At 36.6% G+C, this 19973-nt stretch overlaps 3 protein-coding genes across 5 annotated transcripts; all 3 read right to left on the reverse strand.

The window, feature by feature from the left end:
* Positions 1-1007: 1007 nt before the first annotated feature.
* LOC127806286 (replication protein A 32 kDa subunit A-like) lies at positions 1008-7174 on the reverse strand. 2 transcript variants are annotated; one of them, XM_052343485.1, is made up of 10 exons: positions 6974-7173; positions 6677-6787; positions 6475-6572; positions 6237-6278; positions 5905-5982; positions 5734-5812; positions 5560-5646; positions 5397-5476; positions 1392-1460; positions 1008-1301 (listed from the first exon to the last, which is right to left on the reverse strand). In XM_052343485.1, the coding sequence occupies exons 1-10, from the start codon at positions 7079-7081 to the stop codon at positions 1217-1219; spliced, it is 837 nt and encodes a 278-aa protein (XP_052199445.1). In that variant the 5' UTR covers positions 7082-7173; the 3' UTR covers positions 1008-1216. The 2 variants fall into 2 exon arrangements, with proteins under 2 accessions (XP_052199445.1, XP_052199446.1); XM_052343486.1 differs by lacking the exons at positions 1008-1301; positions 1392-1460 and having other exon boundaries at positions 5393-5476; positions 6974-7174.
* A 1798-nt stretch (positions 7175-8972) lies between these two features.
* On the reverse strand, positions 8973-10572 carry LOC127806288 (uncharacterized). Its single transcript, XM_052343489.1, has 2 exons — positions 9907-10572; positions 8973-9615 (listed from the first exon to the last, which is right to left on the reverse strand). Exons 1-2 carry the CDS (start codon positions 10420-10422, stop codon positions 9085-9087), a joined length of 1047 nt encoding a protein of 348 aa, XP_052199449.1. The 5' UTR covers positions 10423-10572; the 3' UTR covers positions 8973-9084.
* Positions 10484-19654, reverse strand: LOC127806287 (uncharacterized). 2 transcript variants are annotated; one of them, XM_052343487.1, is made up of 16 exons: positions 19376-19654; positions 19259-19287; positions 19062-19173; positions 18889-18986; positions 16429-16525; positions 16214-16303; positions 16061-16123; positions 15883-15957; positions 15737-15802; positions 15592-15669; positions 14144-14254; positions 13974-14051; positions 13764-13883; positions 12948-12991; positions 12822-12879; positions 10484-10748 (listed from the first exon to the last, which is right to left on the reverse strand). In XM_052343487.1, the coding sequence occupies exons 1-16, from the start codon at positions 19400-19402 to the stop codon at positions 10578-10580; spliced, it is 1317 nt and encodes a 438-aa protein (XP_052199447.1). In that variant the 5' UTR covers positions 19403-19654; the 3' UTR covers positions 10484-10577. The 2 variants fall into 2 exon arrangements, with proteins under 2 accessions (XP_052199447.1, XP_052199448.1); XM_052343488.1 differs by lacking the exon at positions 10484-10748 and adding an exon at positions 11899-12260 and having other exon boundaries at positions 19376-19651.
* Positions 19655-19973: the final 319 nt, after the last annotated feature.

Below are 19973 nucleotides of genomic sequence, written 5' to 3' on the forward strand. Positions count from 1 at the left end.
TCTTCAAAAAGTTTTAAATGTACTTGAAAACTCATCATCACCTAAACATTAAATACTAAAACCTCAATTAAGTAAGTTTTAATTATATATCATCGTGTCAGCAGCCATAATGTATTAATTACGTTATTAAATTAAACGTCCCTTGCTCTTGAGAAAAAGCCCCTTCAATAATAAAGGACAACGTTCTTGTCGTTGTAGGGGGGTTGAACGAACGAGGGGCAAGCAGCAGGCAGTGTGTGATTGAAGATTCAACGTTGTGTGCACGTGCCCTTCTCTCCCGCAGTCCCTTAACACTTGTCACGTGGGGGAGGTGGACAACAAGAGTAGATGTCACGTGACCGCTAATTATATTACACTCATCTTCTGCCAACGGTTTACACGTGTGACCTTGAAATTGCACCGTATCGGCCTTCTCTAAGTGCCCAATTTCTGACTAAATTAACAATCTTACTGCCGGTATCATTATATTCGTATTCTATTATTATCATTATGTTATTTATTTTTTGCAGTTATCTGAAGGGATCATAATACATTGCGCCAACTTAGACCCAATATGCCACGGGGAGAGAGAGAGAATCCATGACCCTTAAAAATGTTCTCAAAATAGCATTTCTTTGGGTACAATACAGCCTTCAACACAAGCAGAAGGCATCACCTACCTCCATTCACAAGTTTACTAAACACTGAATAACCACAAATCAGGCGACTCCCCTAGCAAAATTGTTCAGTTCCGGAAAGCCTATGATATGATGCTGATAAAAAGATTATATGTAGCAAAGTTTTACCCGACGTGCTTAAGATTAAACAGTTGGTTTCCCTTTTTCAAATGCCACCTATGGATTTTGCTTGAACAATATTGACAGGTGGATCGTACACCTGTCCATTCGGCTAACTTGGGTTGGGCCAGCAAGCTCAAACCATTTCCAACAAAGCAATGCAACCACCTGAAGCTTTGGAGCACATCGTTTTTCATTACCGAAAGTAGAAACCAACCCAACCATAGCCAATAGGACAACCACCCATCTTGATTCATTGTTGAGTAGTAATAGTCAGCCATAAATGAACCTTGTTCAACGAGAAAACTAGTGAGATTTTAACCATCTATCTATACATATACATATATATGTTATACCCCAGAATTTAAAAAGATTAAAGTCCTCTCTTTAGAAAAAAGAGCCAGCACTCCTGCCCGGTACTCTATCGGACACTCAAGACTTCAACCATTGCCAGTAGACTTGAAGTGATATTCGTCAATTGTCGAGTAAACCAGTCCTTCATCTTCAAGAGCCTTGATCGATATTCTGTCAAATATTCAACAGCGAAACAAGGGAGACACAAAAAATTATAAAGTGCATTCAAATTGAACAGTAGAGAGAGAGAGAGAGAGAGACGTGATCTTCTCCAATGGCATGTTTAATTGTTGGGCAATTTCATTAACGTGCACCCCCTTTTCCCTTGCGCTGAAAATGTTGGAAGATTTTCAGCAGTTAATAACATCAATCTCATTAGCCAAAAAAAAAAAAAATCTATCTACAATATAAAGAGTGAAGCAAAATTACTAACAATTGGAAAAACTATGCATCATAAATCAAGAATAGATAACAGCCACACCTCGCCTACTTAAGTAGACTAAATGCAAAAATCATGAAACTAGAGTTTAACATTAGTTCATAACAATGATCAGGCAACCATACGGAGGCCTACTTGACTTTGAGGTGAGGTAAATTTGATTACGTATAATTGTTTGGTAAAATGACAAAAAGATATGAAAAATAATGAGTACCATATTATTTTTTGGTTGTTTTACAAAGATTAAAAGTGAAATTTGAGACGTACGATGCAAAATGTTGGGCAGCCTCAATGCACCCAAAGGCAGCCTGAAACGCAGCCTTAATATATTTCCAAATCAACTGCACAGATATTGATCAGTTGACAAAAAATGTCTAGGTCACTAGCCAATTCACTTAAAAGAAGAAAAAAGATCTTCATTTTCTTTTATTAAGGTCTAACTAAATCAAAGATCTGCATTAGCCCTTGCCCCTTTATTGTAATGGATGAATTCAAAAGAAACATCCAAAAACAGTGCCTTAGCATATGTTATTTGCATACAATATTGTTTTGATAAATGAAACAAAAAAAGGCATCATAACATGCATAAATATGAAATACGGAGATATCACTTTAGAATCCAAAGATTTTAAACTAAGTACATTGAAAACTATTCATGTGGAATGTGAATTGAATAAAAATAGAGTGCAGATAACGTAAGTATGAAGCTTGGTGATCAAATAATCTGGAAAAAAAAAGATAAATTTCAACATCTTAAATCAATTGTTCAAAAAGAATGGAAAATTACGGGGTATGTTAATCATATAACATAAGCATGATGATGTCACGAACCTAGGGTTCGTGATAGGTTAGAAGGGGAATTAGGGAAGAAATCAGAATTAAAGGAAGGGAGAAATCAGTAGAAGAGGGAGAGATATTAAGAGGAAAGGAGGGAGAAATAGTAGGGAGAAAACAGAGGGAGAAGGGAGAGAATTGTAGAGAGAGAATCAGATTTTCTTTAATCAATTCATGCATGTCTTCTCCTCTTACAATGGGGCATTTATATAGGCATAGTAACTAGTTAACTAATTTCTAACAACATCCTAACACCCATGTGCTTCTAACAACTTGTAAAAATATCCTAACAACCCATTAAAATCCTATTACAATAATGCCCTTTTATTATTCCTTGGGTCATGACAGATGATTAATGTGAAGTGTGTCCAAAATTTTATGCAACATAAATTCTCTTCAAAGCTAAAAGAGAAGTCCCATCAAATGATCATAAGACCATCTTTGTTCTGCAGCTCAAGATTTTAGATAGTAAAACACAACATGTGCAAAATATGAGTGGTACTGAGATAAGAATGTTATTGCAATCATACAAGAAAGGACAATAAGAAACACGAGCATGCATAATAAGGCCAAACTAGCGCCTATTGAAAATAAGATAAGGGAGTTGCAATTAAGATGGTTTGAACATATGAAAAGAAGACCAACAAAAACATTTGTAGGGCAAGTGGATGAGTTGTAACGAAAGAGGGAGAGTAAAACCAAACAGAACTTGGTGAGAAAACCTTATACATAACATATAACATAATGGATATGTCCATGGATAGAATCCATGACTTGATCATTTAGAATTCATGTAGCTGACCCCTGTTAGTGGAATTAAAGCTTGTGATAGTTGTTGATTGTTTAACTAAGCTAAAATAAGATTAGCATAAAATACATACTGTAACTGGAGACCATTGTAATTCTATTCTTCAGCCAAAAAGAACTCACAACCAGTTCACTGTGTGAAGTTAAAACCTGTATTTCGTTTATAAAGCTGGTTACGAGACAGTTAATTGTCAAAGTGGGATGAAAAAATACAGTTCAGGTTTCTAAAGTAAAACTTGGGATGTAAGGCTCTATAAGATTAGTTTAGTGCACCAAAGAAGGGGGGCCAAAAGACAAGCAGAAAATACTCCAGTTTGGAGACATGATGCATGAAAGTAGACATTTGCAGAAAGAGAGAAGAAGAAGAAGAAAAAGAAGAACAAGAGAGAAGTAAAGAGGATAAACAAGAAAGAAAAAAAAAAAAATCAATAGCATTCAAAGTCATCAAAAGCTGATTTTTCTAAATACATCATGTGCCTTATTTACAGGCAAAACTAGATAAAATCCTCCTATTCAAGTAAAATCAAGATAAAACGTAACTAGAGATAACAAGATAGTAATATCAAAGGTTCAAATCTAAACTAACTATATTTCTAAAGTTTAAACAAAAGATAAACTAAGACAAGATAAATATAAATCATGCGATATCCCTATAGGGCAGGCTATGCTAACTGAGATAACCAGTGGCATTATGAGTATCCCGTGTAGTCATTCAATGCTGCACAAGGAATTGCCGAAAAGGACTTGTTAGCAAAGAACTGAAAGCAGTGTGTCAACAAGGGAAAAGGGAGATGCCTTAACAAAAATTGAATTAGTAGAAGAATGAGGCACACAATCTTCTCCTTTTTTCTCTTTTTTGCCCTTAAAAACATGAACATTAACAGAGAAGTTGAAATGGAATCCAACTGTTCACCCTTCCCTTCATCCTCAATGTGCATGACAATTGACAAGTACTCTCCAATTTATGCTTTTCCACTGGATATGACAAAGTAATAACATGAAAGACACATGAATGCTTTAGTATTTACAATGATGGGAGAACATAAAAGCTCAGAGTCTTATGAGAAAGAAAATATTTTTCCTTCTCACATACATAGGAGATATAAAATGCCTATTTCCTTGATACATGTTAATTTATTCCTTTCTTTCTTTCTCTCTCTCTCTCTCTCTCTTTTGGCTTATTTCCTTCTTACATGTTAATTTCATTTTAGATTTAGAAATAGTAATGTATAATTTCAGAATATTATATGATAGAACATATGTTAAATGTTTAGGAGATGCCCATGTCTCAACACTAGGCTACAGCATTTTGCCTTGCCTGACCGCTCCAACCTTTTCTACCAAAAAGGACCTCAATTCATTTTATGATGTCTTACCAAAAAGGAGCATGGCCTATATGGGACCATAGAACTTCATTCCACTTTGGCAGTGTATAAATCAGTGATCTATACTAACCACGGACATTTATTTGGACAAACATTATAGCTTGAGTGCCATGTGAAACATGGAGGAATACTGTGGAATAGAAGGAAAAAGACAGAGACATACATGACAAAAAGAAAAAAAGCAGAGGTAAGGGATTAATCTCCACATTATTATGTATATCAATACTGTGGTGAGTCCAATAGGACCTTTGTTCACTAATTTCCTTCTCAACCAAACAACAGCTAAAAGTACTTTCCTCAACCTGGGGATGGTTGTCTACCTTTCTAACTTCCTTTCTATATTTTACATCCCCCATCCCCAAATAAAAGGGGGGGGGGGGGGGGGGGGGGGGAAAGACAACGTAGCCAATCAATGATGTAAAGCAAACGTTGAAGTGGCTATATATCAACCCCTTGTACATAAACTCTACTCAGTGACCTATCACAAAAAAAGGTTGCATTTCTGACATTCAAAGCAGTATCTTGGATAATTACTATATGGTCATGTGACTCGTGAAAAATTGAAGTCAATTCACAGAAAGCAACACACGTACTTCATTTCCACCCTTCTACTGCACTTAAATAAACATAGTAATGGCTAGGAGTAAGAACACTTCAAACACACACTATCTTCCTCTGTTTTTTGCCTATTTGCTAGCACAATATACCCACATAAACAGGACCAAACATAATTCAAAGGGGGAAAAACAACGTGGATAAATCAAATTGATCTCAGAAGAGTACAGATTGTACATCACTCACAGGCATGAAGGTTGCTGAAGATAATCTATCACCATTTGGTCAATGCCCTTGAGTCCATCAGTGCTGAATTGCCCGGCATACTGAAAAGCATTGTATTTATGGGAACAATACATAATCAATAAAAGTTAACAAAATATGGGATCATCAAAATTCACTAGCTTACTTGATTTGAAGAGGCAGCTTGGTATCCCTTTGAAGGGGTGTTAACTGCAGAATTTGGTATGTTGAGAATAGGGACACCACCTTGCAGCTTATATTAGGGAAACATAATCCATCATGAATAAGGTACATCACACTTTCATAATACATGGGAGAGTACAAAGAGTTAGACCAATACCCTCAATCTGCTGTTGTAGAAATGGACATACACACACTCAAAAAAGTGGTATGCAATCTCATTATAGTCAGTTAGAGGCCTGAAAAGAATGAGTTGTTTAGAAAAGAATATTTACCTCAAACAACATAAAGAGCATTGCAATTATCAAAATAAGCATTTAGATAATTTTACCTGATAGAAAACACAACTAATTGCCTTTTACCCTGAAATCCTTTCAAGTGTCCATGAACCCGAACATACATCCCATTTCTAACATTGAAATTAAAAGAAAAACATAAAACAGTGAATACATTTCCAAATCCTAAAATTAACATTAAGGTCATATGAAGGATATGCTTGGATGTTACTTGAATTTCAATTTCTGAGTTCAACTTTTACATTAACATTTGATTTAAGTATTCATCATCTTCATCTTCAGTATGAACATTAACAATGAAAACCTTCAAATTCAACAGTTGACCAAAAAAGCCATAAAGGTCTTGCAAAAACAATGGTAAACTTACGATATTCCCTCCATTTCTTTGGTATCCAGAGCTTCATTTACCCTGAAAATATATAATAAGAAAGTTTAGCTTGGTTCTTGAATAGACAATTCAACTGCAAGTCACCAAAATATTTACAAGTTGATTATGCAAATTTAGGTAAAATCCTGTTAAAATTGGCAATTCACCAAAATAACATCTTAACTGAGATACACACACAGAGAAGGGGTGGGGGGGTAGAGAGAGAGAGAGGGCTGACCATCTATTACAGTCGATGCGTCCTGTGCCATCATCTATCACAAATGAAACATCAGTTATCCTTTCTGCTTTGTTGCAAACCATCCCCACCAACGTAACCTAAATATATCAATTGCAATTCAAGCACCTACTATATATTTATCTAAAAGAAAGGAAAACTCAAAGAAAATGACCGAGAAGTTTAGAGCTACAAGATGCCCTACATTGTTCACATCAACACCATCGACCAGGAAATTTGACTTCTCGTCGCTTGACTGAAAAGCTTCGCTTATTTGCTTCACCGTCAACGGAAGCAATGGCTGGGTATCACGACTCTGCAAAACCAATAAAAAGCACAAAAACCCTAATTATGCACCGCAGAACGAAATACAGCATAAAAGATCTAAAAATAAAACTTCTGGAAATAATATTTTTATTTTCAATGTTTTTCATTCTGATTTTCTAAGCAAACAAACAAGACTGAGCGAAGCGAGTTGTTTCATTAGAGATTTAGGAATTACTTTGGCGGGAGAAAAGGAAGGATCGGCGGCGGTCTGGGTGGCCTGAGAAGGCATGAAACCGCCACCGGAGAAGGCGGCGTTGCCGTCGAACTGGCTCGTCGTGTACATCTCCTACTCCCGCTCACAAACCCTAAACCAGAGTCGAAAACGGTAGTTAGGGGTTCAACTTTTGGGATTTCAGAATTATATAGTGGACGTCGGGACCCTGGGGCTCCCGCCAAATTAGATAAACGTTCTTAGGGAAAACAGCGACACGTTCCGTTCGATAAAAACAATTGTTATAATAATTACTTTCATAATTAAAAAAAAAAAAAAGAAGATCCTTTTATAATTTTACATTTTTCAACTTAATTTTATTTGTATTAAAGTTTCTCATTTGATTTTATGGAATTAAAAAAAACTATATTGTCATTTTATGTCCTTACAGTAAGGACAAATATATATATTTTTTTAATTAGACATTCTTTTTGAGTTAGCAACAATTTTCTTAGAGATAATTACATAAATATATCTTAGATTCATTATAATATATATTTTCATTAAACTTTCAAAAATATATCTTCATCATTTTTTAACCTAATAAAAACGTATCTAAAACCTAAATTTTTATTAAAAAATCTATAAAAATAATTAATACACTTTCTGTTGGATGTTTTAAAAAATTCTAAAAATTTTAAAATTTTTAAAAATTCCTAAATATCTTGTATATTCTCGTATGATTCTAAAAAGTCTCCCAGACAAATGCCCCTCGAAGTCCTTGAAAAGTCTTCAAGACAGTCAAACCTTAATATTGTATAGTTTGAAGACTCACCTAGAGTCTTTCAAATCCAATTCACTTGATGGCTTTGAAGAGTCTTTAGACCCACTTGAAAGAAACTCATCAGCGACAGTTTTACCCCGAAGACTCTCCACCCTCACTCGATGCATCTCTTTGAAAAGTTTGAAGGCTTTCAATCGTAGACTCCTACCAAATATCTATAAATACTTACTCTCTAAGGTAAATGGATCTTTTTGAAACTCTTTTCAGACCCTTGGATCTTTATCTATATTCTCTAGAACCAAAAACTTAAGACTCTAAACCCTACAAGACTCATCGAGAACCAATTCTCCTAAAGATTGACCTTGGACATACTACATACACGCATTTTATACTTGTATCTGTACTTTATTGTATGGACATTAATGTCTGGTCTAGATATCGGAGAGCACGCATGGGGAAGATCTTTGTGTGTTTTCTAACAACCTTTATGTTGCAGATACTTGAGGATCATATCTCGAAGAGCTAGAAAACTGTTCCTCAAAGGACTCCGAAGAAAGTCACTCAAAGACTCAGACCCATCTGGAGACCATTTCCCAAAAACTCCCAGAGTTAGTCCGCCCTAAAGATTCCTACGATTTTTCGGGATCCTAAAACCTTAGCCCTAAGTCAAATTCGAGTTTTCATTGACCCCTGGTAACTATTTGAATTTTCTCAAAAACTTCTAAAATAAATAAATTTAATTATTATAATTAGGTAACTAGACTTTCCAATCTACAACAATAAATAAAATTATCTATCAAAATTTTGACCTTTTCATACTTAAAACCCTTTAAATAATTTTTTTAGTTATACATTTATCAACAATTTTTATTAACCTTGGGAAATGTTTTAACTATTTTTGTAAAATTTTCTCTTATAAAAATTTATTGACCTTTCGTCAAACCAATAGATTATTAGTCTAATTATAATAATTATATATACAAGAACAAACAAACAAAGCATGTAATAAATACTCTCGGTCTTTTCCTTTTCCTCTTCCTCTTCACCTTCATCTTCATCTTCATCTTCATCCATGGTTCTCAATTTGGTAATTTCCCTTGGCTTCCATTGAGCATGAGAACTCATATGGTCTCTAGCTGTGGTGCTTCGATTGCAGCTCATGCCTTAGAACTCATAATAATTGAGATTCAATTGTATAGCACAGCTTGTGATTTGGTTGGAGTCAATGGCTATTGGAGTCTTCAATTAAATACCACTTGGCATTGTAAAGCAAGCATGCACGTTGAAGCAGTAAATAATAATAATATATATAACATCAAAGAGGAACCAGTTTAATAAATACAAGGTGACGTCAAAGCCTTCTTCCTAGACCGACAAGACCGGCTCTCACATTCCAAGGAGTGCAGCCGTAGGACTGATCCTGCGAGTACTTCCCGGACCTTGACAGCTCCAAGAGAGAGGAACTGTTGGAGGAGGAGGAGGAGGACGACGACGACGACGAAGAGCTTGAATCGCGAAGCAACGACACAAAGTCCTGATCAGACCCGGAAGAATCCCAGCTAGGAAACCTCAAGGGCACGGTATTGTCAATTTTCCTGCTTTTCTGAAGCTTGAAGTTAATTTTAATTCTCTTCCAAAACCAGATCAATCTTGGTGGGGCCTCCATGTCCTGCTCGAAACATGGCCTAGGCAGACTATGGCCTTGCACTGCCGGTGGAGGATTGGGGGGCGGAATGGCTTCTTGCTGCACCGGCTCACTGGATTTTCCGGGCATCGTTTCCCACGTAAATGGAACCCCTTCTGCGAGCTGGTAATACAAATGTGAAGACTGACCTGCTGAGGAATTTCTCGACATGATTTTGCTAGCCAAGAATCTATCAACCTGTTCGGGACATGTGCTTGTGTATATTAATTCTCTTCATTCTGTGAAAAGTTCCGAAAGAAGATATAACTTCTCATGATCAAAAAGAAATACATCATTTTGATCCACTAAACCAGTACTGTCCTACAATTTTAATCTTCAATCAACTGTGGTAGACTTGTTGAGCAACACAAGGCCACATAAGGGTACTTGATATCTCTTACAATACCAAAGGAAAACTGTGAATTGAGCAACAAATTAAAACCAGGAACAAATATGAAACTAGAAACGTCTAGTGGCACGAACCAGTACCGATGTGATGTCAGCAGGGCTGCAAACAAAAGGTCCATGTAGAGGATCCTTTTCGAACTCCGGGGACTCTGAAGGATGGCGATCTGAGCAGGGCATTGACGAAGATGAAGATTCAGAACTTGGATTATAGGCTGAGGCTATAAATTTTCCATCACACTGGCATAACTCTGAGCTTTCAAATTTCTCACTGAACAGTATCTTCTTGCACCTCTTCCACAGCCGGCTGACCGGTTTCCATCGGTTGGAGTCCTTGGGCTGCTCGACACAACTAGGCGTCGGCAGCCCCAAGCCCTGCAGTGCCGGTGGAGGGGTGAGGGGTGGAACCGGCTCCTTTTCAGGCAGGTTCTTGGGCGTCCCCGGCTGCATCTCCCATTGAAATGGGACGCCTTGAGCATCCCGGTAATACAGACGAAAAGACTGCCCTGGGGAGGAATCCCTTAGAAACAGCCTGTCAAAATAGAAGCCATCTCCTTGAAGCACTGTTACTGGCTCTTCTTCTACCTTGTTCTGGTCCATTTCCCCTGATCAAATGGCTTTGTTTTCAAGTACATACATATATATATATATATATATCTTTCTATGCTCTTCGGGTCAGTCTGGTTGCTGGGACATGAAACCATGCATTTATAACCTTCAATTCGCGGTCTTCAATGGCGAATGACTCGGCTTCCTCAGTGACAGAAAAGCAAAGGAAAGAAGATTGTCAAGAAGGCTACTTTCAGCCATTTTTGGCCATTGTTAGGGGCTCTCACGCATGTGAAGATGTGCAATTGCCAAACCCTGAAGCCATGCTTGCCTTTTCTTTCTTTCCACTTACCGCTCCCTTGAAGACTTGCTTTAAACTACAGATACAAACCAATGAGGCATTATGGAGACACCTTCAGATATTGGTACATTGAATGTCAGCATCAGTTTAATTTAAATATCAATATATATCGTCGACTTCCTTAGGTTTTTCATCCTGTTCTGTTTTCTTACATTTTTTCCCCTTCTTAAAGCGAAGTCCACGCATTAACCTAATTAGTGTGAGCAAGAAGCTATACGGGTTACACAAGTTTAAAAAAATATATATTAATTAAATCAAGAAAAAATACTTAACTTTTTGGATTAACTTATGATCAGAGATTATAATAGTTTCATTTGACATTAAAATACAAACCTTTTTAGAAATAACCTCAAATACAAATTTTTATATACTTATGATTTATGATCTACTACACATGTTCGATTAATTTACTTTATACACTTAAAAATAATAATTATCATCTATGGGCAAAAAATAGAGAAGGAAAAAAAAAAAAGGCGGCTAGCCTCCGCGCTGCAGCAGAGGTGGAAAAGCGACAAGCAAGCAGTGTCAATAGAGAATGCAAATTGAAAAGGTGGTTTGGAAGGAACCCATGATTGATTAGGCACAGATGTTCTATGTAGCTGTGAATTTGATTAATTATATGTAAAAAGATTGAACGGCTTATTAGGAGCAAACTTCCAGTGTTTCATTCTCGAAGCAATCAACCAAAGGTAACCGAATAGAGGGAGCCTTTACTTTTTGTAATTTTTTCAGGTGCTTCGGTTGATGAAGTCCAAGGAAAACGACTCCCGCTTGACCTAACCTCGGAGAACAAGAACCTGGCCTGTAGCCACTCATTTACCCCAATATAATTAGAAGAAAATCAGGAAAAAAAATTATGAAAGAAAGTCAGCCTAAGTGGATTTGGTAGCCAAGGAATGCCGTGAATTTTAGGAAACATGCAACAACTCAACTTCCAAACAGTTGCTTCTATCTCTTCCTCTCTTCTTTAAAAGAAAGCCAAGGTGAGAGTCTAGGCGGTATTTGGTTGAAACCACTCTTATACAATAACTGGAACTCCCATTTGTCCAAATTATCAACATGGGCCTTTTTTGCAACATTAAAGAACAGTCCCAAAAGGTTCCTTTGCAATCAAAATGCATGCGGAGTTGCAAAATGTGAGTCCGAAAGCATCATTGAGACTTATAATGTAAAATCTAATGAAAATTACGGAAGCCAAAGAATTTGATAGAGAACTATTCCCTCCAATCATCTTTCATATGTGCGTATCAGTATAAGCTCCAACTAAGGAACAATCATACACTAACCAAACCCGCCATCACGGCTTACAAGAAGTACACTCGAGTTTCCTACAGGTACAAATATATCATCCTCCATATCTTAGCCAAACTAAGCATAGATCCTCCTCCTACATTCTATCTAATTGTAATTAAGCTTAATCGGCACAGCAGCCATCCACCCCATGCCAAAATAGTATCAATTTGGATTGAAAACGAACAGCCAGCACGATAGCATTGCAAACTCTGCTTAGGTGGTTTCACAGCCCCTTAGCGCCAACAACAGAAACTTGTTAGATTTGGAACCACTAAAAAACAGAATCATTTATCATCAGATAGATCAAACTTTGGTAATTAAATTAATCTTTTCCTCTTTTGTTCTTGTTCTATTTGTCTTGTACATAAATGTATTGTTTTCCACAAACTACCAACACAGCCAATTACTGTTGGACATAAATTCAACTAGTCTTCTTTGTATATTAAATGTGAATAATATAGAAAAGTTTGTGGGGCGTGCGTGTGTGCGCGCTTGGTCTTATGACATATCCATCATGAAGATCAACAGCTTTATTTAGAAGACCTTTCTACTTCATTCCAAAGTATATCTTGCCAAAATTCACTCCAGAAACAGCCAGTTCATCTCTATAAGAACACACCCGTCATGTCAAGAATTTTAAAAATTCATAGGACATGAAAAGCAAAAATACTCAAAAAATTGATAGGACATATGAAAAGAAAAAATAAGCAAACAAGCAATTCAAGAACTACAACGGCAGTTATAGTTCACCATCCAAAATGGCCAGAAGAGTAGATTCAGAGCAAGTTTATACCTCAGCTGGTGATGAAATAATTGAATCCCTGTCAGAATTCAAATGGCCACTCAGCCTCCTGCACAAGTACAAATAACAGGATGAAACCCCACTTAACTGAGGGGTACAAGAAGTGAAAGGCAATACCTTGGCCTCTCGGATTTGGCAAGATGTTTAGACATTATGGATGCCTGCAATCAGACGCAATGTTATGTTTCATTTTTTTCTCAATGGGGGAATTAGAAGTAAATTGCAATACAGTCAATTTTGAACTGAAAAAGATTCAGTGCATTTACCATGGTGGAGTATTTGGCACTCACCTGACATAGAGTCCACTTCCAGTCATGTAAAACATATTTACAAAACTCAAGACACAGCACAGGAAATATAAATCTATGCCAAAGGTAATTAACAAGTGCATGCAAAGATACATTTCATCATTTACTTTCAGCCACATCCAAATTTGTGTACGTAAGCTATAACTTCACCAGAAATAGCATATAACAACCCTCCTAATGACCAGAATTTAATATGTCGCCATAAACATCCCTGTTGAGATGAAATCTAATGGGTATACCAAGTCTTAAGGCAGTTAAATAAGAAATTCTGATAATGGAAGAGAACCCAATATATAGGAGTAAATCAGGTAGGTGCTATGTGCAAATGGGGATCATTGGGTGGACTGCTTTTGGATAGGAATCCTCATCCTGATACTTGGACGACTAATAGATATTGAGGTTATGGAAGATGGCTCCAATAATATGCTTAGCTAGTTTGGGAATGACAAGGGTAGGTATGGGATAGGCACCCCAATCCTAGATGTGCTGAATACTGTGCACCCCCCTCCCTGTCTATAATGAAGGAAGCACTATCAACAAAGACGATAAGACTACATATGCTGCATGTGATTAAACAAAGGGAACAAATTTAGATTTTGATCAATATTTGTGGAAAATTCAGTACCTGCTCCTGGATTATGCTCCTTGCCTCAACTAGCTGAGCTTCAAGCTCAAGCTCCCTTTCAGTTGCTTCAGAACTGACTTCTGCCTCTCTTTGTGCATCTTGCAGCTGGCCCATGCGCTCCTAAATTGTGGAAGCAGCAGACAAGTACATCAAGGCTTGTTAAGATTGACCACCATATGCACACTTAGGAATTAAAAAAGAAAGTACAACCTTTATAGACGCCATTTTAGTTCGAAGACTTTCTTCTATTTGATCTCGAGCAATGTGAAAAGGCAGGTCAAACACATCCTGAAAGTAATGAAATCATTGGTCTTGCTTCTCAAAATGGGAATACCATCTATCAAAAGGACACACTTAATATCCAGCAAGAATTTGCCTACCGTCCTCCCGCCCAATGGCGACTGTGAGGGATCAGCATCCAGTCTTTCATTAACTGGTAAAGATTGCTTGGCTAAACCATTTGGAGCATTCAAGAAATCACGCATATCCACCTGCAAGAGAGATATCTTAGAACCATTTGTGTTCAATCAACTACTACTAATGAATTTTCTTACAAGTTGGAAGTTCTCAAACCACAAGCTATATTTAGGTGCATATCATTCTCTGGCACCTTACATTTCCAACTGGAAGGGGGGGACTTCTGTTGCTCTGGAAATGGATATTTGCCTACCTGGAGTATACAAGCCTTGTACAATACATATACTATGTAGAGACTAAAGATACAAGTTTAACCATAAAAGTTATATCTACAGATAGTAAGAATTCTTTTTTAAGCTAGATTTTTATTTTACATTGAATTGAAATTTCCGACTGTGTTAGAATTGTTTTATTTTGTACATTGATACTAAGAATTCTTTTTTAAGGATATATGCAATTATACATCATATTAATGTTAAGATTTTCTTCTAAAAAACCCCTAAGAAAGTGTTTATGGAGGCATTTAAAAGGTATGCTGCAATGTGCCCACAGATGTAGTTGTTGCAATATTTAAGCATCTGAAAAGTGGCTCACAAGCTAGAAGTCGATCTAGCATTTGGAGTAGCTTAATGATTTTGAGGGAAAAGTAATAACCATGACTGAAGACGCCAGCATATAAGGATGTGCAACTATGATTAGCAACATTACATGGAGATAAAAGGAGAACATCAACAATTGAGAATAACAATAGCTCTTGTATTTTCAAATCCATGGGTGATTTTCATATTCTAATGGCACAGAGAAAATAGATGCATGATTTTTTACTTGTGGAGAAGCAAAATTATTGATCATCCAAGAAGAAAACAGTCAACTAGCTTTGTCAACCCTTTGGGATTGACCAAATTTAATTACATAAGGTAAGATGACCCCTGAAAGAAGGTGGCACCATATGAACCAACTAAAAGGTCCAATAACTGAAGGAGCAAGCGAATGTGAACTAACAAGATGCCCAGAAGAGAGAGTAGGAAAAGTCACTTAATCCTAATCACACCACAATCATATGCATGTTCCTTTCCAGCACAAAGGATGCCATCCAGCAGGGAAGTTGATATTTTAGCATCAAGATTATCAAGGCATCATTTTAAGGGAGCAAGTTGAATTTGTATATGCTATAGTTCTTTAATTAAATTGTGGTAACTTGGCTGGTTATGGTGACAGAATAACCTGATTATCAGTATTCTGTACTAACTTGTTAAATAACATAACCCTTCTAATTCCAAAACTACACCACTACAAAAATCAAAACTTAATCAGTTCTTAAACCTAACTCATAAAGCAACTGCAGTCAGAAAAAGGACAGTATAAAACTGTGAACTGCAACAAAAAAAAAAAAAAAAAACTCTCAGGCTACCTGCATTGATCGTAATAATGCCCTCAAATCAGCATTCTCTGCCACTAGTTCTTGATTTTTTGCCTCATAAGCATCCACCTGCCAGTATATTTACCCATAGATAAGCTATGTGCTGAGAAAATTTTAAGGGTATCATAATTCATACAATTTTCTTGTAGAAGTCATTGTCAGCCTTCTTCCCATTCCATGTTCCACGTTGTCGACCTTCTTTCTGTTGATATAAAAGCACAGAGCTGTTAGATAAGGGAATCATAGAACTTAGGATCTATAAGTAAGTAATTCACCAATTACCTGAAGTAGATTCATTATCTCCATTCCTGATCTAGATTCCTTCTTTTTCTCCATTAATACTTGGTTTAGCCTCTCCTGCAGGAAAAACAATATCTCCCTGTAGTTCATTTTGTATTTAATTGTCTAAATGTATTGTTTGTGCGATGTATAAACTCATAGTTAACCATGGCAACCCTACCTGCAACTTTATATACTCCTTTTCTTTTTTCTTCATCTCATGTATTTGTTGAGTTCGCACTTGCTTTTGCAGGGCCAAAATGCATTGAGGTCAGTACCTTAAGCATGGGAGGTATCAAAGCAAAATTTTCTTGGGGAAAAAAAAGTTTTTAACCTGGTTACCAATAACCATCCTTTGAAATTCATCTCGTTCCTGCTGTAACTTCTCAATTTGGGCTTTGAAAGTTGCAGTAGCTTTAGCTTCCTAACCACATTGAAATTTAAATAGAACACTCGAAAGAGAAAACTTAAGGAAAGAATTAATGCATAATGCAATACAAAGGAATGCTGCACTTCCAAAAAAAGGGAAAAAAACCATATGCGGCTAACCGTTCTAGTAATTGTTGCTATCTCCCTGTCTTTTGCTGATAACTGTGCTTCAAGCCTTTCTACTTTAGCCTCCAACCTTGATATGTCTGATGCAAGTCTATCAAAGAAAGGAAGTATTTCTCTAAGTACTCCAGTTTAAAGTTGAGTTAAACGATATATAAATAATAGCCATATTCCAACATTTTATCCTTTTGCCAATCAAGAATGTAGCACTCCATTTAGTAATGTGAAATATCATGTCTTATTTTGTTATTCTCCCAAATGGCACCTTTTATTCTTTCCCCCCCTTTTTTTTTTTTTTTGGGTGCTTTGCTTTGCAATTTAAAGCTGATTCCAAGCCCAAATAAAGGAGAAAGGTTGCATTAAATAGCTGTCAACCAATGTAAAACTCATCAAATCAAATATCATGAATTCTAGACAAATGAAAAAATCTTTGGGTCTTAACTGTCTTGGTGATACACTGTATTGCCTCAGTGTGGTAAAAATTGAGCTAGGGCCACTATATCAGCATCCACATGTAATGTTAAATCTGCAAGATTTCTTGCATTTTCATGAAAGGATGCAAGAAGTTAATCCAGGATCATAGAATAGAATGGATCGCGGAATATCAAGAACTTGTCGAATCCTTGATCCGACAGAGTTCTGTCTCCTCTTTGTAGAAGAGTTAGGCGGGAATTGTAGTAGAGGGAGAGAATTGAGGGAGAAGGATCGAGAACGAGAGGGAGAGTATTAGAGAGGGAAATTGAGAGGAAAGGCAATTCAAATTGTATTTGATGCCTCAAAAGAATTAGGGGCGACCTTTTATACTCAATCCCCATGGGAGGTTGGACCCAATAAAATGGTTACCACCACCCGCATTCAAATTTAAACGTTCCACTTATTACAGCCATCTATTTCTTATTACAGTAGTTCCCCACATAGGTATACAACAGAACTTTGATAGGAAAATCTATGAAATCAATGGACATGATGATTAAGAGAAAAACTAATATATGTGCCTCCAAGAGACTAGATGGATTGGAGAGGAAGCTAAAATATTGACAGAATCATAAGAAACAGTGTGGATGTGCAGAGGATTTTGTAAGCAATGGAGTGGGGATTATTATGGATAACATTAAAAAATTTCAAAAAAATAGGGTACTGGATGTGAAGAGAATAGAAGATAGGATTACTGCAGCTAAAATTATTCTAGAAGGTGATACTATGAATATTGTTAGTACACATACACAAACAGTGGGGTTAGGAGAAGAGATAAAAACAAAAATTTTGGGAAGATTTAGAAAGGTTAGTGCAAGAAGTACCTAAAGGAGAGAAGGTTAGTATAACAGGTGACTAAAATGGTCATGTGGGCAGGGAAGGGAATGGCAACAGAGATGTACATGGAAGTTATGAGTTTGGAAGATAGAAATAATAAAGGCAAAGCTATTTTGAATTCCTATCATGTGCTCTAAGAGCACAGGATGAGGTGCATTGAATAAACCTCAACCAATCAGATGATGCCACATAATTGAGGTGTACTTAATTGAGGCATATCAATTGAAGTGTATTTAACACACCTGAATCACTATTCAATAAAGTAGAGAACAAATGTTATGTTAGGGCGTCTTAGTAGGTTTGAAGAAAATAGGAATTACATGTTCTATAGATGTATATGTCCAAACGAAAGAAGCAAGCATTGAAAAAGAAAAAAAATGGTAAAGCTGGATGAGATAATATCTATAATTATATATAGAAGCATGGAAATGCATAGGAGAAGAGGGTATTTTTTGGTTAACAAAATTACTTAATGTGATCCTTAAATCAAAAAAGATGCCGAATGAGGGGAGGAATAGCTCTTTAGTGCCTATTTACAAGAAAAAAATATATCTTCAAAGTTAAGGAAATTATAAAGGAATCAAGCTAATAAGCCAACCCCACCTAATGAAATTAAGGCTTGATATGCTGTTGTTGCTGCTGCTGCTTTGTGATTTATAATATCTGGCATGTTCTTATTTACCCTGCATTGCTGAATTTATAAGATCTAGTGTTCTTTTCTTGTTTCTCCATGGAAATATCAGTCATTTTGTTAATGTTCCAATATTGCTCATTTTCTAGTTTTCAGTTTTGAGAAGGGATGTTTGCTAAGCTCCAATGCGGCTTAAGATAGTAAAGTGAATTGGCTTTCTTTATCACATATGGTTCATAATTCCTTCGCCCAAAAAGCCCTTAAATCTGCATAATGGTGGGACTCAATACCCAAAGATACACCACGAGATTGCCACTACTTCACACCATCTTTGCCGACCCACGACTTTTACAGACAAGCTGTGAAATGCCCTAGGACAAACATTCTAAAACGCATAACATAACAGAAAAGTACGATAATGCAGCAATATATTGTAAGAGCAAAAAAGTTGAGCAAAGATCAAATTCAACATGATTCAGCACTATGCAGATCGTAATCCTCACAAAATATCATACCTTTGTCTCTGATCATTAGCAGACTCTCTAAATTCAATATCGCGTTGCCTCTGCTGTAACAGAGCATAAATGCAATTGCAAGTGCGAGCAATTGAAACCTACCAAAGCAGAAAACTTCAGATAAAAACCAAAACCTAACAACACAACAGACATTCAGAACAACGACACCGCACCGGATCGTCCGCGAACAGATCGAGAGACGCCGGAAATCCGAAGGTAACGAGCGTCTGATTCAAGTACTTAGTGCAATGCTCCAAGTTTCCGACATCGGCGAACGAGTAGTCACTGTAGCGGGGAACCAGAGGCGTAGTTGAGATGAAAATGAAATTCACAAGAAAACAGAAGCGTTAGAGATGAGAGAGGAGCGTACCCCATGCCGAAACTCGAGTGAGTTGAAGGCTGCGTTAAGAGAGAAAAAAAAAATGGAGTCAGGGAGAGTGAGGATGGATAAATTGGAAGCCATTGTTAGGGTTTGGAGGAAACATACTCTGAGATCGAAGTCTGTATCGGACATTGATGGGAGAGTTTTCCTCTTTTTCGTCTTCTTCTTCCTCGTCTCTGGGAGGCGTGGCCTGGAAAGATAGATCTGAATGGTGGCCAAATTTGAATCTTGGATTTTACCAAATACTACTATTAAGGTTTAAATTCGACATTTTGAATTCTCTGCTTAAAGCAGGAGACAAAGCCGTCATTTTGCTTCATTCTTTACTCTTCCCCCACCCGACTACTTCCATTTGTATCGATCATCTACTGCTCTTAACTAAACACTCGCGTCCTCAGTTATCGTGTTCTAATACAATGCTTTAGCGATTGATTAGGTAATTGTTTAAGAGTGAGTCATTACTAATCTTACTTTAATTTTTTATAAAAATAAATCATAAACCCAGAACATTAAAATATCATTTGATGTTTCAAATAATTGAATACAAAATTCAATTCACCTAAAACTATATAAATGGGTAAAAATTAGTCTCAAATTTTAATTCCTTTTTATCATTTTTACTCATTAATAGCATTTTTGTACTTTAAAGAGCGTTTGGTACTAAATAAATTTTTAGATTTCTGATATTTATGATCAATAAAAA

The sequence above is a fragment of the Diospyros lotus genome, chromosome 7, assembly GCF_014633365.1.
Source record: "Diospyros lotus cultivar Yz01 chromosome 7, ASM1463336v1, whole genome shotgun sequence".
NCBI lineage: Eukaryota > Viridiplantae > Streptophyta > Magnoliopsida > Ericales > Ebenaceae > Diospyros > Diospyros lotus.

Coding starts and splice junctions, on each gene's coding strand:
- LOC127806286 (XM_052343485.1), bottom strand. CDS start 7,081: ATGTACACGACGAGCCAGTTCGACGGCAACGCCGCCTTCTCCGGTGGC. Junction 6,788..6,973: donor CTTCCTTTTCTCCCGCCAAA/GTAATTCCTAAA, acceptor TTGGTTTTGCAG/AGTCGTGATACCCAGCCATT. Junction 6,573..6,676: donor ATGGTGTTGATGTGAACAAT/GTAGGGCATCTT, acceptor TGATATATTTAG/GTTACGTTGGTGGGGATGGT.
- LOC127806288 (XM_052343489.1), bottom strand. CDS start 10,422: ATGGACCAGAACAAGGTAGAAGAAGAGCCAGTAACAGTGCTTCAAGGA. Junction 9,616..9,906: donor GCCCTGCTGACATCACATCG/GTACTGGTTCGT, acceptor TGTCCCGAACAG/GTTGATAGATTCTTGGCTAG.
- LOC127806287 (XM_052343487.1), bottom strand. CDS start 19,402: ATGTCCGATACAGACTTCGATCTCAGA. Junction 14,052..14,143: donor CGCCATTGGGCGGGAGGACG/GTAGGCAAATTC, acceptor CATTACTTTCAG/GATGTGTTTGACCTGCCTTT. Junction 10,749..12,821: donor TTATTTCATCACCAGCTGAG/GTATAAACTTGC, acceptor TTGTATCTGTAG/TTTAAAGCAAGTCTTCAAGG.